Source organism: Moschus berezovskii, chromosome 4, assembly GCF_049115385.1.
Source record: "Moschus berezovskii isolate FMDL1 chromosome 4, NW_MosBer_1.0, whole genome shotgun sequence".
In the NCBI taxonomy this organism is placed as follows: Eukaryota; Metazoa; Chordata; class Mammalia; order Artiodactyla; family Moschidae; genus Moschus; species Moschus berezovskii.
Window position 1 is genome coordinate 62,503,742 of NC_142463.1, and position 17,123 is coordinate 62,520,864.

Consider the following 17,123-nt stretch of genomic DNA (forward strand, 5'->3'; position numbering starts at 1 on the left):
AAATTAGAGAGACTGATAGCAAATGTTCATGAGGATATAGAGCAACCCCACTCTCCTACATTGTCAGTGGGAGTGTAAAAAAACACTCATATATCTACCCCATGATCCAGCAGCTTCATTCCAGCGTGTTTACCCAAGGGAAATGAAAGCATATGTCCACCAAAGATTTGCACAACACTGTTCAAGTAGCTTTATTCCTAATAGTCCAAAATTGGAAGCCCAAGTGTCCATCAATAGCGTGAATATACAAACTGTGGTCTAGTGATACAGTGGAATAAAGAAAAATGAACTATACTGATACACACAACAGTTTGGATGAGTCTTAAAACATTATGCTGAATGAGAGAAGCTCTGCATTAAAGAGCTTGTTCTGAATGGTTTTCGTCTTATTCCATGTGGGTTGCTATAACAAAAATACCATGAACTGTGTGACTTATAAACAATACTTATTTCTCATATTTTGCAGGTAGGAAGTCTAAGATGAAGCCATTAGCAGACTGGGTGTCTGGTGAGGGCCCACTTCCTAGGCAGCCATCATTTTGCTGTATCCTCACACAGAGGAAGGGTACAGATACACATGGGGGCTCTGTTCTCATCATATATTAATAATTGCCTCCCAAAGGGCCCACCTCTTAATATCATTACTAATACCCTCAAGATCCGTGGTGGAGGGGTTGGTTTCAACGTACAAATTTGGGGGAGAACACATTCAGACCATAACAGTTCTGTTTAGATAAAGGATGAAAACAGGAAAATACACTAATGATAGGAAAAAAATCAGACAGTGCTTGCCTCTGGGTAGGTAGGAAAGGAGAATGACTGGGAAGGAGCATGAGGTAACTTTCTGAGCGATGGTAGCATTATGAATCTTGATAAAGCTTTGGGTTATGGGTATATGCATTGGTCACTGCTTATGCACAAGCATATGCAAATGATTCAGATTTGTGTATTACACAGCCAGTAAATATTTCCTCAAAAGTAAAAGACCTATAAAAAATAATGGTATACAAACTGAAGTATTTAGGGGAGAAGTATACTGATTATGCAACTTACTTTGAAATACATCAGAATACAGATTCACAGTTGCATAAAGGGATGGGTAGATGGATAGACATATGATACAGTAAGCATGGAATATTTTCACTGTAGAATCTAGGTGGTGGGAATACAGTTGTAAGAATATAATATTCTTACAACTTTATGTTTGAAATTTTTTATAGTAAAATTGTGGGGGGAAATAACTGCAGTTGGAGAGTGGAAGGCTGATCAGCTGAAACATATTTTATTTTGGTCTAATGTTATAATGTCCATTTGTGTCATTGCAGTTGAATAACTCACTTCTAAAATTAAATTTAAATAATATTATGAAAGGTTAACCAAAAAAAGAAGTTAGCTAAAAGGTCTCTTGGCCAGATTCCCGGCTGCCCAAAAGCATTTTTCAGAAGGAGCTTTTGCTCAGACTCCTCTGATGCAGATGGCCCAGACTGGGGGTGGAGGGTATTCTTTGGGCCTTTCAGACTCTGAAATGGAACTGGCCAGCTCTGAGCTTGGCCCAGGAGCAAGCCCTTCCTCCCAGGGATGACATCAGTCAGCACCAGTGACATGGGTGTCAAAATGGGACACAGTTCCCCAAAGCATCTCATTCAGAAGTCCTTCAAGGAAGGAAAGGAACACCATCTTGTTTCTTCAACATGGGAGCCTGAGAAATGAATTCCTGAGGGAGCAGAATTTTGCAAACATGGTCTAGATGCTCAAGTCAATTCATTCTTACGGAAAGGTAATTGGAAAGGAAAAGAATCTGCCTTAAATTATTCTCTGGAAGTGATTTGAATCTTCCTCCTACTTTGACTCTCATATCTTTCCTCTTCTCATTAAAGGAGGTAAACTTTGCAAGGAAGCAACCACTGGCCAGACTCAGGCTGACAAGACAAGCAGCTGCTGTGCTTTTCATGAGGACTGAGGCTCAGGCTCCTCTGCTATGTTATCCTCTTCCTTCATCATGCTTCACAGGCCTTCAGTGCTTCACCTCCAGTGATCTTCCTGGAAATGAACCCCAAGCAGTCAGCAGTCCCTCACCACATTCATCCCCGATGGGAAGACTACAGGCTACCCCCAGCCCAAACACAGGACCCTTTTAGGCACTTCTAGGTCACAGCAGCTAAGACAGAAAAAGAACGGCCACATCCTTAAGTCTTCATAGGGCAGGCTCTGCCTTCCATGTGATAGAAGCAGGCCAGGAAAGTGAGCATCCCCTAAACCACCTTAGAAAGTGGCAGGTTCAGAAAGGGTAGTACAGTTGCCAACCACAGCACGTCTTAGTTGATGTGAGAGCTTAGTTTCTTGGCTGTTATGGATGGAATATATGTCCCCCTCAAATTCATTTTAAAACCCTAACTCGCAATGTGATGGTGTTTGGAAGTAGGGCCTTCAGGAGATAGATTTAGATGAGGTTTTGAGGCTGGAACCCTCATGGTGGGGTAAATGCCCTGGAAAGGGAGCTTGCTCTTTTTCTCTGTGTTGTATGTGAGGATATAGCACGAGGGCAGCCATCTGCAAGGTGGGAAGAGGGCCCTCACCAAGAGCCACATGTTAGCACTGTGTTCTTGGACTTCCCGCCTCCAGACTGTGAGTAATAAATCTCTGTTGTTTAGGCCACCTGATCCTTGGTGTCTTGTTACAGCAGCCTAAGCTGACTAAGACATGGACACAGATGCTGGACATGTCCACCATGACATGTACTGACTTTCAGGAGAATGTCCATCTTCTTGGTATGGTCTCACAATACATTACTGGATATCCTGTTGTTGCAGCAACCAGACTCAGAGGTGGATTTCTAGCAGCGTGTACCTTTGGGAGAGGTCAGGCCATTGATTTGTCCAAAGTGCAGGAATGTCCCACGTTCCTGTGGTATGGAGGGGCAGCTGGATTAGCCGAGGGATCTTTGTGTAGCCTCCTTTTCTCTATGCAAGCACTCTGACACCTAATAATTATCTCCCTTAAGTTTCCTACTGGAGCAGCTATCACCATCAGGTTTTCCTCTGACCAACTTCTTTTGAGCTTCTGTGTGAGCCACAAGTACAGACCAAAAGAATTATCAAGAGGGAAGGCCTAGGCACCTGCCCAGTCCCCTCCACACCCCTGCACCAAGGATCCACTGTCAACAGTGTGCGTGTTCGGTGTCGTTTCCTGCTCTGGCCGTTCTGTCATGACCAGTGACATGGCTCTCTGTCGGCCCACTGGCCTCATTAACATTGCTCCCCAGAGGACTCACTGGCCCACAAGAGGAGGCGGCACTGGATCCCTTCCTAGACAAGGCAGTGATTACAGCTATTGCCGACACTGTCTCTCATTCCCACCAGCACGGTTGTGTGGTGGCTCTTCTCCCAAGTGTCTTCCAGCATTCAGACTTCTTAGGCTGTGGTGTGAAGGATATGAGTGAGAGTCATGACTCCTGGTTTCTTCCCTTCTGATCAACTCATGGTCATTAGAAGACCCTGCAGGGTTGGCCTTTCTGGGACTCAGATTTCTATGATGAATGTTGAGTTAAACAAGCCGAATATTGCTCAAGTTCCTGCTTTAAGAGTCAAGTGTTACCTTTCAACTGGCCCTCACGAAGTAAGCTTTCAATGCACAACACAGGGCACAACTAGATGATAAAAAATTGGCCAGGGATGTGAGTCACCTGCTTTTCAGGAGTCAAAGGTAACTTAGGAATTTTACTTTCCTAAGAGTTTAGTTTTTAAGAAAGAATTTCTTGACTAACTCATTCAGAGGCACCTCTGCCTTCCTTACAAGAACATTTAGGATAAAGTTTATTTTGTTAAACTCCGAAGGCTAACTGAGAAACTTCTCACGGTGCTTTCAGTTGCCAGTTAAGTCCATCACAGCAAGTTCATCACTCCAACTGGACCCTACCTGCCTGTTGTAGGGTATTCACTTCATATCTTCTTTATCTGACTCACATACTCAGAATGTATGTGAAGAAGATGGAAATGCAGAGCTGCCATTCAGTCACAGTCATGTAACTCATATCGTTCCGATCCACAAACTCACAAGTGAGCGACATCAGTGAATCTGTTTCTGGAATAATATGTATCACTAAGATCTTTTTTTTTTTCAGAATATCATGACAAAATAACATGCAACTCATGGTGACTAATTTTACTCCATTATCTCCTCACATTCCCCAAACCATGTGACTGGAACAGTATTTTACTGTGAAATGTCCAACTGATTGTTAGAGCTATTCATCTGAAATGCCAAGACTGATAATTATTTTCAGATGGCTTATTACTAACTTTTGATAATGTTTCTGAGGCCACTGACTTACTAACTATAAATAAAATAATCTATTGCTACAAATTGCCAAGTAACACTAACCTCCTCAGATGGAGCAGTAAAGTGGACAGGCCAGTCAGAGCAATTCTGAGCCCTACTCTGTGTCCTAAGTTGTGGTCAGATGGACTTCAACTGTAGTGATTCTAGACAGATACTTCTAATCAGATCCAAGACAAATCCAGGTTTACAGAGGTGGGGGGAGAAAGGGGCTAAGATTATACAATTATAAAAGCCTTCTTTTGTAATAAAAGTACAAAATTATGATACAAATTTGCTAAGACAAAATTTAAGCCTCATTAGATTCATGGTAAATCCAGCTCTGAATTAGACCAGTTAAAATCCCACAAATTGGAAATAACTTTTATTACCTTGTCAGCATATGATAATACCAAGTACTAGAAGTATTCAAGGTGCTTTGACACATGATACTTCTTAACAGTTGAAGGCTTCTGAAATGCTTAGACTATTTTGTAGCATAATCAGCAGGGGAAGTGTCAACTCAAACTCTGCTGATATGTCCTTTAAGCCCACACAAATTTTGAAAAGAAAGAATTAAAAAAAACAAATGGGTAATGTTAGCAATAAGAAAACATCCAAGAGAATGGAAAGCAAAACTGATAAGAAACTTCTGAATTCTTTTATTGAATGAAATAGATTTCTATAAACCAAAACCCCAAATGATTTTTAAATCATTTGTTTGAAATGAGAAGTTATAAGATAGCCAGGTACGTGGTGCTTCTTTGGCTTATTCACTTGTTCAGTTGTTTCCATAGTAGTTATAGCTTTTTCTAACACTTATGAAAATAAATATGAAACTATTAAAGTAAAATAATGGTCATTATTACAAGTATTATTTTACTTTAATAAGGCCACCTGGAAGCCTTGTAGGTACAAGACTCATTTGAAGGAAGCACAGAAGATTCTGGGCAGAAGGGGGATTAGATACAAAGGTATGAGGACATGAAAAAATATAATTTATCTTGAAAACTCCTAGTACCTTGAAGTAAGAGATGTGGAGCAGGGAATCTCTGAGGATAAAACAGAAAGATAAATAGCGGTCCAGATAACAGTCTGTTTGCCTGAGAGGGACTAGGAACCACTGGAGGATATTGAGTGGGGAGTACCATGATGAAATTTGTGTTTTTCAAAGATCAGTCTATTGTCAATGTTGGAAAGCAAGGAGACATAACACAGGAAAGCTGTAATTGTTCCATTGGGGATGGAAAGGAAGAAACAGATTAGAAAGTCTAGGGAAGATGGTCAAAAGAATTTAGTGGATCATTGGCAATGGAGGGTGAAGATTTGTCCTGTCTCAGTTCTCTGCCTTAGCACAAGGATTGAGCTCACTGCTCAAGATGGGAGAGGGAAGAGGCTTGGGTGATGACTGCTAGATTTCTAGATTGGTTAGTTGCAAAATCATCCCATTAACCAGGACATCTATGAGAGGTCAGTTATTTTTCTTTTTTTTTTTTTTTAACTTTTTATTTTGTATTGGGGTAGAGCTGATTAACAATGAATGTTGTGATAGTTTCAGGTGAATAGCAAAGGGGCTCAGCCATACACATACGTGTACTCATTCTCCCCAAACCCCTCCCATCCAAGCTGCCACAGAACATTGAGCAGTATTCTGTATGCTGCACAGTAGGTCCTTGCTGGTATAGCAGTGTATACATCCATCCCAAACACCCTAACTATCCCTTCCTCCTAGCCTTCCCTCTGGGCAATCATAAGTTCACCTCTAAGTCTGTGAGTTTCTTTCTGTTTTGTATGGTTCATTTGTATTATTTCTTTTTAGATTCCACATATAAAGGATGTCATATGATATTTCTCCTTCTCTGTCTGACTTACTGCACTCAGTAAGTCAATCTCTAGATCCACCCATGTTGCTGCGAATGGCATGATTTCATGCTTGTTTGTGGCTGAGTAATATTCCATTGTGTATATGTACCACATCTTCCTTATCCATTCGAGAGGTCAGTTTCAAGAGTTTTAAGAGGAATAAATGGATGGATCTCGAGAGTGACCCAGCAGGTCAGCTGATGACAGTAGGGTTTCACTGGAGCTGAGGGAAGGCCTGGGAGGTAGAGGACACTTTCCTTCAAGTAGAGTGAATGGGAGGCAAGTGGAAGAACCAGCAGTGGGAGGGCTGTATAACATGAGGGCTCTTTTCTAAGAGAGGATACTTATTCAGATGCAGGGAAGTAGCCAAAAGAATTGGATAGTTAAAAATAGAATGAAATTTAGACCAGTTCAACGAAGCAAAATCTCTGAGGATAAGGAAAGGGATGAGATCAAAGAGGGTGGAAGGACAAGGTTATGGAGAAATTTGAACCCTTGTGCATCACTGGTGGGAATATAAAATAGTGCAGCTGCTACAGAATACAGTTCTGGCAGTTCTTCAAAAGGTTAGGCATATAATCGCCATGTACCTAGTCCTGTCTAACTCTTTGCGACCTTGTGAACTGTAGCCCGCCTGGCTCCTCTGTCCATGGGATTATTTCCAGGCAAGAATACTGCAGTGGATTGCCATTTCCTCTTCCAGGGGACCTTCCTGACCCAGGGATTGAACCCATGTCTCCTGCATTGTAGGTGGATTCTTTACCACTGAGCTATCAAGAAAGCCTTGAAAAAAAAGAAATCACCACATGACCCAGCAATTCCACCCAAAAGAACTGGAAAGAGGGACTCAAATAGATAATTGTACATAAATGTTCATTGCAGCATTACTCACAATAACCAAAAGGTAGAAACAACCCAAGTGTCCATGCACAGATGAATGGATAAATAAAATGTGGTCTAGAACATATGGGGCTTCCCTGGTGGTTTTAGCAGTAAAGCAGTGAAGGAGACATGGGTTGGATCCCTGGGTTTGGAAGTTCCCCTGGAACAGGAAATGACAACCCCTACTTCCCCCAGTATTCTTGCCTAGGAAATCCCATGAACAGAGGAATCTGACAGGCTACAGTCCATGGGGTAGCAAAAGAGTCAGACATGACTCAACAACTAAACCACCACCCTTATGGAACATACAAAGGAATGTTATTCATTCATAAGAAAGAATGAAGTTCTGATACAAGTTGCAAGATTAATGAACTTATTATGCTCAGTGAGATAGGCCAGTCAAATGTTGTATGATTCCATTTATATGAGATATCTTAAATAGGCGAATTCATAGACACACAGGCAGGTTAGAGATTATCAAGGGCTAGTAGGGGAGGCTACTCTTGCCTGGAAGATCACATGGACGGAGAAGCCTGGTAGGCTGCTGTCCGTGGGGTCGCTAAGAGTCAGGCACGACTAAGCGACTTCACTTTCATTTTTCACTTTCATGCATTGGAGAAGGAAATGGCAACCCAATCCAGTGTTCTTGCCTGGAGAATCCCAGGGACAGGGGAGCCTGGTGGGCTGCTGTCTATGGGGTTGCACAGAGTCAGACATGACTGAAGTGACTTAGCAGCAGCAGCAGTAGGGGAGGAAGGGGTTATTGATTCATAGGGTTTATCTTTGGTGATGGAGGAGTTTAAAAATTAGTGGCAATAATTGCATAACATTGTGAATATAACTAATGCCACCACTGAATTGTACACCTAAAAATGGTTAAAATTGTCTCTTTTATGTTATATATATTTTACTGGGTTTCCTTGGTGGCTCAGACAGGTAATCTGCCTGCAATGCAGGAAACTCATGTTTGATCCCTGGGTTGGGAAGATCCCCTGAAGAAGGGAATAGCAACCCACTCCAGTATTCTTTGCCCATGGAGAATTCCGTGGGCAAAGGAGCCTGGTGGGCTACAGTCCATGGGGTCACAAAGAGTCGGACACAACTGAGTGACTAACACTTTCACTTTTCTTTCATAGTTTACTGCAATAAAATATAATATCAGGTAATATACATGAATATTCAACTTGGTTGATAAAATATCCAACTATTATATTTAACAAAAGATCATGAAGGGATTAACTCTGATCAAGACTGGTACATTTTCCTCTGTCCTGCCTGTGCTCTGGAGCAAGGAAAGCACGTGTACAGAGACAGCTGAGATGTTCCTTTCCCTCGGGGACATTCAGGGAGTTCCTGACAGTTTTCTGTTTTTTATTTGCTAACCAAGAGGCAAGCTCCTCTGCTTAGAGTGGATAGGATAGGTAGAGGTTTAAAAAGGAGCTAGAGGAGAGAGTAGTGAAGTTAAGAATGGCCACCAAGAGGAAAGGGAAAGGGAAATGGAGCTGAGCAAGGATAAATAAAAGAACTGTTGATATCTTCTCCTGACCCAGTCAAGAGTGGTATACTGCACATGTTTAGTGTTCATCTTTATGGTTTCTTGATTCCCACCCCCACGCTCATCCCCACTGCACCAGGTATAGGAATCAGAGAACCTGGATTGATTGCTAAATTGTTCCTGGATGGAGTGTTCATGACATGGGCACAGTGGAGGTCTCAACCAAAGAGGGTGATTCGAGAGAACATGCAAAAATAATGGTTCCCAGGGCCACCCAATGGGTGTAGGCTTGATACAAAAGAGGAGTCAGCAGGTGACACATTACCCTGGAGAAAGAGAAACCAATGAAAAAGAGGGTTTAATGGGAGGGAGGAGTGAGAGATAGATGAGGGTATTGGACTTTCAGTGTTACAGAGGTGGGGCTCTTCTGGCTGATGACATAGGAGTAGGTGAAGTTATCGAAATGGTTGGTGTACTAAGAGTAGGCGTCATGAAAATGGGTATAATAGCTTAACTATGGTAGAGGGTTTTTACTCCATAAATAGTCTAAGGAGATTGGTTTCTGGGTGTTCTGCTTCACTGTAATTCAAGGTCCTAGGCTGATGGGAGCTAGGTCATCTTCAACTGGATGCTTTCAAGATCACCTGGGAACTGACATCCAGTTGGTGGAAGGATAAAGCACAAGAAGGCGCACACGTGGGTGGTTCTATGGGTCATGATGAAGAGAGGTCATCCTCTCACTTGTCATTGGCCAGAATGTGGTCACGCGGCCACACCCAATTGCAAGAACGTCTGGAAAATGTGTAGTTGTGTGCCCTGGGAGAAAGAGCAGCCTTGCTACACTTGAGCTTTAAAGCCATTCTTTAAAGCATTGGCTGTTGCAACACTGATACTCAGTTCTATCTTTAAGTCCAGAGAGGCTAACTTTAAGAGAACAGCTGAAGTGAAGAAGCCATATCTGACTGTACGTGGACGGCTTCACTTCTAATTCTGTTCCTTCAATCTGTTCTTTCTTATCTGGGCAGAAATCTCTGTAACCTAGTTTCCTCATTTTATGACATGAGTTTCGTTCCTTTCCTTCATCAGAAATGTGTACATGATTTTTTTGTGTAATAGAGCCCCTTTATCACCCACTTTGTACCAGAAGCAGATATCCACAAAGAGATCATTACACTACTGAAGGCATTAGCCTACAGAATGAGCCAACATGGATTTTGTGTTTGATATAAATGATACAGGGCTTCCCTCGTAGCTCAGCTGATAAAGAATCCGCCTTCAATTCAGGAGACCCTGGTTCAATTCCTGGGTCACGAAGATCACCTAGAGAAGGGACAGGCTACCCACTCCAGTATTCTTGGGCTTCCCTGGTAGCTCAGTTGGTAAAGAATCTGCCTGTGATGTGGGAGACCTGGGTTCAATCCCTGGGTTGGGAAGATTCCCTGGAGGAGGGCATGGCAAACCACTCCAATATTCTTACCTGGAGAATACCCTTGGACAGAGAAGTCTGGCAGGCTACAGTCCACATGGTCACAAATAGTCGGACATGACTGAGCTACTAAGCACAGCACAGCACATAAATAATATAAATGCAAGACCTCATTTGCTAAAGTAACAGCTTCCGACTGTTACTTTAATGAATGAGATAGATTTCTTTTTGAGCCACACATTTTCTGTTAACAAGCTGCTCAGTGTTTTTTAACTAGATGAAGTCCCTCCAATATGTATACTGTCCACCCCAAATTTTCCACCAACAGGATTGCAAGACAAGCACAGCATCAGCTGATAGTCACTGGCTGATAGTGTTGAGCTCACAATCACTCCACCCATGCTGAGCTGCAGACAGCAGGGCAGCAGTGGGGGCAGTGTAGAGGGTATCAGCCCCAAAGAGGAATTCCTCCTCAAGAAGAGGTTTTGTCCCAAGAACCATGTAATAAGACTCAAAAGGCCTTAGTGTAGACTTCTGTAGCTCACCATCTTCCTTTCTGAAGTTATATGGAAATTCTTCAGATGATAAACTCTGTCTTGGTGAGGAAGAGTCCTATAAAGAAACATGGTGAATTACTACAAAGTCCTAGGGGTGCCTCAAAATGCTTCCTCCTCTGATATTAAGAAGGCCTATCACCAGTTAGCTCTTCGGGTCCACCCAGACAAGAACTCAGAAAACCGGGAGGCAGCTGAGGAGAAGTTCAAACAAATAGCAGAGGCCTATGCAGTCTTGTCAGATGCCGAGAAACGAGATAACTATGACAACACAAGGAGGCACTGCATCAAAAGGGAAAACAGAGGAGATGGCAGGGATAAGGATTATTTGAAGGAGGAACTGCGCTTTGCAAGGTCACGCTGTGACTTTCAAAGCATCTTTGAAGATCAAGACTTCTTCTCAGGAGGCTGTTTTCCCACTGACAGTGTGGGAGGGGCCAGGAGATTCCGCTCCTCCTTCTTTGATGTGACCCCCATCCTGGACACAGGATTTTCCACTTTTGTATCCCTAGGCTCTGGGCCAAATTCCCCTTCCTCCAGGACATTTGTGCCCTTCATAAGCAGTGGAATGGGAAACTTCAAACTGGTCACCATTTACAGCCAGATAGTGAATGGCAAGAAAGTGATTATAAAGAAAGTGCTAGAAAATGTGAGCCAAAAGACCGAAATGGGAAAAGAACACCTGTTTCATCAGATTCCTCCACGCCATCGGTAAGGAGTTGCTGCTGTGTTCTTTCATAGGGAGACTTTGCTGAGGCTGGTGTGTCTGGTGCTAATCCCAGACAGAACTAGAATCTGAGAATGTGTTGAACTGGAATAGACAGGATCTGACTGAGTGAAAGTCACTCAGTTGTGTCTGATTTTTGAGACCCCATAGACTATACTCCAGAATTTGTGGAATTCTCCAGGCCAGGATACTGGAGTGAGTAGCCTTTTCCTTCTCCAGCAGACCTTCCTGACTCAGGAATTGAACTAGGGTCTCCTGCATTGCAGGGCAGGGTCTGCTTAGTCCAAATTTCTCATTTCACAGAAGAAGGGACTGATGGGCCAAATGCTCCACAAGGAGGAACTAGGAAGCCACAGAGTTTGGCTTCCAGCCCAAGTCTTCTGATTCTAAACTGAAACTCATTCCCCCTATACTCTATCTGGGACAGTAGAGAACACCACAAATATGGCCTTCTGAGAGGCGTACAGGGTCCTACCATCACAAATCCCCCTGGCTTCTCTTCCTGACTTATTTTTTCTACCCTACCTTGCTGATAGCCATTGCCTCTGTCTTGATGGCCCTCTTCTCTTCCGACCTCATCATCTTTCTCTATATACATTTCCAATGGACTATATCACAATTAGGATTATTTGAAAGAGTCACCTATATATAGATTAATGTTAGAATGAAAAGTAAATGGGTAAAGATTGCTTGCTGCTGCTGCTGCTGCGTCACTACAGTCGTGTCCAACTCTGTGTGACCCCACAGACAGAAGCCCACCAGGTTCCCCTGTCCCTGGGATTCTCCAGGCAAGAACACTGGAGTGGGTTGCCATTTCCTTCTCCAATGTGAAAGTAAAAGTGAAGTCGCTCAGTCGTGTCCGACCCTTAGCGACCCCACAGACTGCAGCCTATCAGGCTCCTCCGTCCATGGGATTTTCTAGGCAAGAGTACTGGAGTGGCTTGCCATTAAATATACTTTAAAAAATAGCCAGCATTTTATCAAATGCTCAGTAGAAGTCAGGAATTCTACTTCACATGTGTTATCTCAATAATCTTTTCAGCAGTGAAGTACTGCTTTCCCCTATCATACAAATAAGGAAATGAGGCTTAGAGAGATTAAGTAACTTGCCCCAGGCCCCACCTAATAAGCAATAAGATAGTGTCTTACTCTAAAATACAGGCTTATCTACTGAGCTGTAATATCTATGGGTTCTACTCATTTATTTTTAGATCTAGGTTCTTGCCCTCATTGGAAATTTACACCTGTCACCTCTAAATCTTACTTCCATGCATGGGTATTTCAGGAACTTAAGTATGTAAGCGTTTTGAGTCTTATTGCCCAGCAGACACTTGGTTCTTCTAACATGTAGACAGAAGCAATGTAAAAAATTTCAGTGAAACTAACAAATGATTACCACTTAACACAGAAACATAAAATCCCAAGGTGTGAATTATATTTTTGTTTTGGATTAAGACATAATCATGGGATGTTTTTGTTTGTCTAACTGGATCTGGTCACACTCCAAATCCTTCATTTATATACAACTACACTCCAGAGGAGCGTTTCCTTGTGGAAAGTTACTGATGTAGTCTGCATTAGAAACTTCTGTCTTCTGATTTTCAGTCTCATGCCATTCTAGTATACTATGCTGACTGGCAAAATTTGGGCTTCATTTGCCTTGCAAGCTTTTATAGAAGTTATATAACAAATGATTAGCTTTCTTAATCTAATCTAAAATAGGGAACTTTCTTATGTTTGTGATTTTTATAAGATACATTTTTATGTAGTCTTTGAACTTTTTTAATCTCAGTGGATTTTCTGAACTTGAACAAGAATATGCTTGCATCCCGTTGGCAAAGGATAGCTTTCAGGCAGGGAGAACACTTCCAGAAAGGAAGCAGGAGATAGGTTTGGAATGGGAACACGTCCCATTTCTTTCAAAGCTTATACTTTTCCACTTAGTAATCGTTGAGAACATCCTGTATGTCAGACACTGTACTAGGTGTCTTACATGAATCATTTTTGAACCTCCCAAATCCTTCAGGGGTTTATTTCCATTTTACAGACTTGGAAACTGAGGCTCAGGGAAGTTAAGTCCCTTACCCAGAGCCACACAATAAGTTGTGGAGACAGTTCAGACTGCAGTTCGTTTGACCTGAAAGACCCCATTTCCATTATGCCCTCTCCACTCCCTTTCAGTTGAGCTGCAATATTATGGTTTAGGTTTTGTTATACATATGAATTCTATTCATTTCAAAACTTTTTAAATGAGGAATTCCAGATGGAGTTTTCTTTTACAAACCCTCATCCGAGGTGAACTGCAGTGTGGCTACCAAACAAAGGAAAATCAAATTGGAGCGTGAAACATGATTTTCCATTTTGTCTTAAATAAAATCCAAATTTCAGCATTTTTTACAGACGTACTTGGCTTTTGACAGAAATGCTGAGTTGTAGAAGGACTTTTTGCCAACAAAGATATAAAAAATTTCATTTTCAGTTAGTCAAGGAAGTTTTCTTGTGTAGAAATGAAAGCAGTGTCATCTCTTCCTGGTGCCTGTTTAAAATATGTGGTAAGTTAAGTACAGGCAAACAGCAGTAAAGGAAAAATGGAGAGCAGGAAAGGCTTTGCTGTTGTGTGAAGCATCCCCAGTGAATCCTTACTCATCTCAGGGCATGAGGTAGAGCAAGAGCTTTGCTGTAACCTGTGATTCAGACTCCTGTGACCTCACAATGCCCACAGCTGCTGCTGCAGTTTCCAGGAGTCCGGGGTCATCTGCCAACTCTCAGGCTTGTAGGTTTTGCTGATGGACAGTCTTTGGGATTGCTAGCTGCCTAAATGGAAAATAATTAAGATTGGAAAGTCAGTTCCTGTGTCCTTGAATAATTGCAAAATGAGGGCCCTGATCTGTCAAGGAATACTGACAAGTGATTATGTAACTCATAGCTCAGGGAGCACTTGCAAGAATGGTATCTCATGAAATGCTCTCAAAACTCAATATTCCATATTTATCAGCTGAGGAGATAGCACAGGAAAGGCCTTGCCTAAGGTCACAAAGTGGGTGTTTCTTCAATTCTGTTTCTCCCACACAGTCACACATTCAGAGCACATCTTCCTCACAGGCTGGCGATATACATGAGAGGCTTTGGAGGAATGGCCCTCTTGGGGACAGTGTGGGAGGGAGTCACAGTTTTACGTAGCTGCAGGTGGCCACGGTGTCTCCTTGTCTGCCCATTGCGGGGTTGGGGGTAAAATCATGGACAGCGGTGTGGAGTTTACTGAGCATGCGCAGCTGCTCCAGCTCATGAGCCCAGGTTCCCTTAGAACTAGCTTAGCGTCGCCTCGCAATAACAAAGGTAAGGTTGTATTCAGCACTCTTCTCAGTGCTTCCTTTCCAAAGGTTTCAAACTACTTTCTATATTTGGGGTCTTCATCTCTTTCACAAGAAGCTTGTTTTTATGTCACTGCAAAGTTTTGTAGTCTCCACGGTAGCAGTCCGCGGGGTGGGGTACCTGAGAGGGCCGTGGACTGTGAGGAGAATCCGGAAGGGAGTTTCCGGTGGGCACAGCCCTGCCCCTCGCTGCCTTATCTGGACTCTTGAGGCTCCACTAAGACGAAGTAGGTAGCATGAGCTGGTATTCGGATTGAAGCAGGATGGTTCTCCTTTTAAAGGGCAGGAAAGAAGTTCTCGAAGAGTAAGTCATTTTTCCAATGCCCACTGTTCTGATTGAAAAGGTTTCAGAAAACCTGACTCTGGTCCCCATTTGTCCATCGATACAACACATATTTACTCCTAAGGGTCAAGAGAAACAAAAGTGAGTTATGAGAGGAACATGGGCTTTGGCTGTAGGCAGATGGGAATTCACATTCTGTGCCATTCTTTCGTAACTTCTGGGCAAGCTAACTTTTTGCCTTTATTCTTGGTTTGCCTATAAAATTAAGTTGATAATTCCTGCCTGCCCTAATTTATGAAGTGATTTTTGTAATTAAATAGACAAATTCTTCTTAAACTTCAATAATATTTTATAAATGCAAAGTGTCATTCTTCCTTTCAGAAGCTTCCTCTTTGGTCCTTCAGGGTACATACTCCAGGCTTGCTGTCAGTTTTTTTAAGATGTGGCATTTGTGATGTGATCTTGAAAACAAGATCAGCTATAGATTATATTTAACTCCAAAATAAATGGTGAAGATGAAAGATAAAAATAGAAGATTACTTTTGGGGCACTAGTTTAAAAAAAATAGTAATGTTTTTAGTGTGGAGACAAAAACTTCTTCCTTTGACCTTCCGTTTTTCTTCATTATCCTTGAACTTTTGGACTTACATGTTGGCTTTACTTTCTGCTTCCATTATAGGAAATTGATGGAAAATCCCTGCTACTGATGACAAGAAATGATGTGTTGACAGGACTTCAGTTAAAACTGGGGCCTGCTCTGAAAATCTACGAGTATCATGTTAAACCTCTGCAGACAAAGCATTTAAAGCACAACTCTTCCTAGTAGTCAAATTGGGGTCTTGGACCTCAAAAAATACATAATGAAAGAATTTGGTTTCATGTGATGAAACTATGTAAACAGAATACATACATGTGTATATGTAAAGAATTCCAATCGAAACGTTATCCTATGGGATAGACTAGGCAATCCATCGGCTAACCTGAACTCAGCCAGGAGGAGTGAGGACATGCGAACAGGATGGTTTACCTTGTTGACCTAGTCAAATAGAGTGGTCTTTGATGAGATTAGATACCCTTCCCCACAGGGAAGGTTTTCTTCATAGATTACTTTCCCAAATTCTTTGAAAAAAGAACTGAATGGAATGAGCATCTTCCAGTTACAGGTTTAACTGACTGTAACAGGGAAGATCAAAAGCAAGAAAAGGTGGGGAGGGGGATAAAGAGAAAGGGATTGCACCTCCCTTGAAGTCCTCTGCTCCTTAGAGCTTGTGTTATTTGGATGGAATTGCCAACACCCTTTTTTATAGAGGGTCCTCCACTTGACCTTATTAAGGTTTCACTGGGATATGCTGCCATGTTGGAAATGGACGTACATCATGGCCCCTTTAGGAGCAGAACTGTAGCTCTGGAAAGAGAAACTCTGTTGTGTTTTGGGGATATCCATCTAACTTCAGTTAGCTTTCATGGGGGTTAATGGTATTTTCTGCATAAATCTGCTTTTAAATCAATTCTTGGTTCCTGAATAAGACTTTTTTTTTTCCACATTATGGTTTGTATTTATAATAATTTCTTTCTGAAGAAATTTGCCAAGAGTTATTGATCAAAAAGCCTTGTTACCAGTACAGAATATTTTTCTATATATATATTCCTTCATGATGGTGTAATATTTTTTTAATTGCTCCAGTGCTTTGTTTGATTTCTGATTTGAGTACTTGTTTTTAAGAACTTGAAAAAGTGGGCTTGCTACATCTCTGTTCAAAGAGACATTTGTTCAGTCTCTGTGTGTCAATGCCATATTGAACTGGTGCTTTGTGATCACAATAAAGCATTGCTTAAGTTTATTTTCAGTGTATTTATTTTTTATCTTTTCAGTTTGACGCCTCTTTGGTTGGGCTTCAAGGTCACGCCTTGAAATCATGAAGAAAAAGTTAAGCCTGCTTTAAGAAATTAATTATATATATAAAACGTGTAGATCTATATGTAGATTTTTCTTCTTTATTAACTGAATTGTCTAAGTCAGCCTTATCCCTTACCTGTATCCTACAACTAATTTTAATCATTTAGGGCATCATTTTAGCCAATGTTTGTCTCTTTTTTTCTTTTTCCTATAAGCCAGTGGGGGAAGGGGTGTCACAAATTTTTTGAAATTCCGATGAAAACTTTGGACCTTCCCTCCAGATGAAAGCTCATATTCCCACATACAAAACA

At 41.8% G+C, this 17,123-nt stretch overlaps 2 protein-coding genes across 4 annotated transcripts in view; both read left to right on the forward strand.

Annotated features, from left to right (window-relative positions):
- The window catches only part of SAMD13 (sterile alpha motif domain containing 13), a 50,422-nt gene extending 33,706 nt beyond the window's left edge, over positions 1-16,716 (forward strand). For 2 of the 3 annotated variants that reach the window (XM_088834867.1, XM_088834868.1), the window contains one exon: positions 1,878-3,070. In XM_088834867.1, the coding sequence (XP_088690993.1) occupies positions 1,878-2,138 (261 nt within the window). In that variant the 3' untranslated portion in view covers positions 2,139-3,070. Of the gene's footprint in view, positions 1-1,877; positions 3,071-15,594 lie in introns of those variants that run through there. The other variant, XM_055403604.2, reaches the window with a different exon arrangement.
- Positions 8,977-11,473, forward strand: LOC129541594 (dnaJ homolog subfamily B member 6-like). The gene has a single exon (XM_055403603.2). The coding sequence runs from the start codon at positions 10,605-10,607 to the stop codon at positions 11,247-11,249; it is 645 nt and encodes a 214-aa protein (XP_055259578.1). The 5' UTR covers positions 8,977-10,604; the 3' UTR covers positions 11,250-11,473.
- Positions 16,717-17,123: the final 407 nt, after the last annotated feature.

Excerpts from the sequence above, each read along its gene's own strand:
- LOC129541594 (XM_055403603.2), top strand. The coding sequence starts at position 10,605 with ATGGTGAATTACTACAAAGTCCTAGGGGTGCCTCAAAATGCTTCCTCC.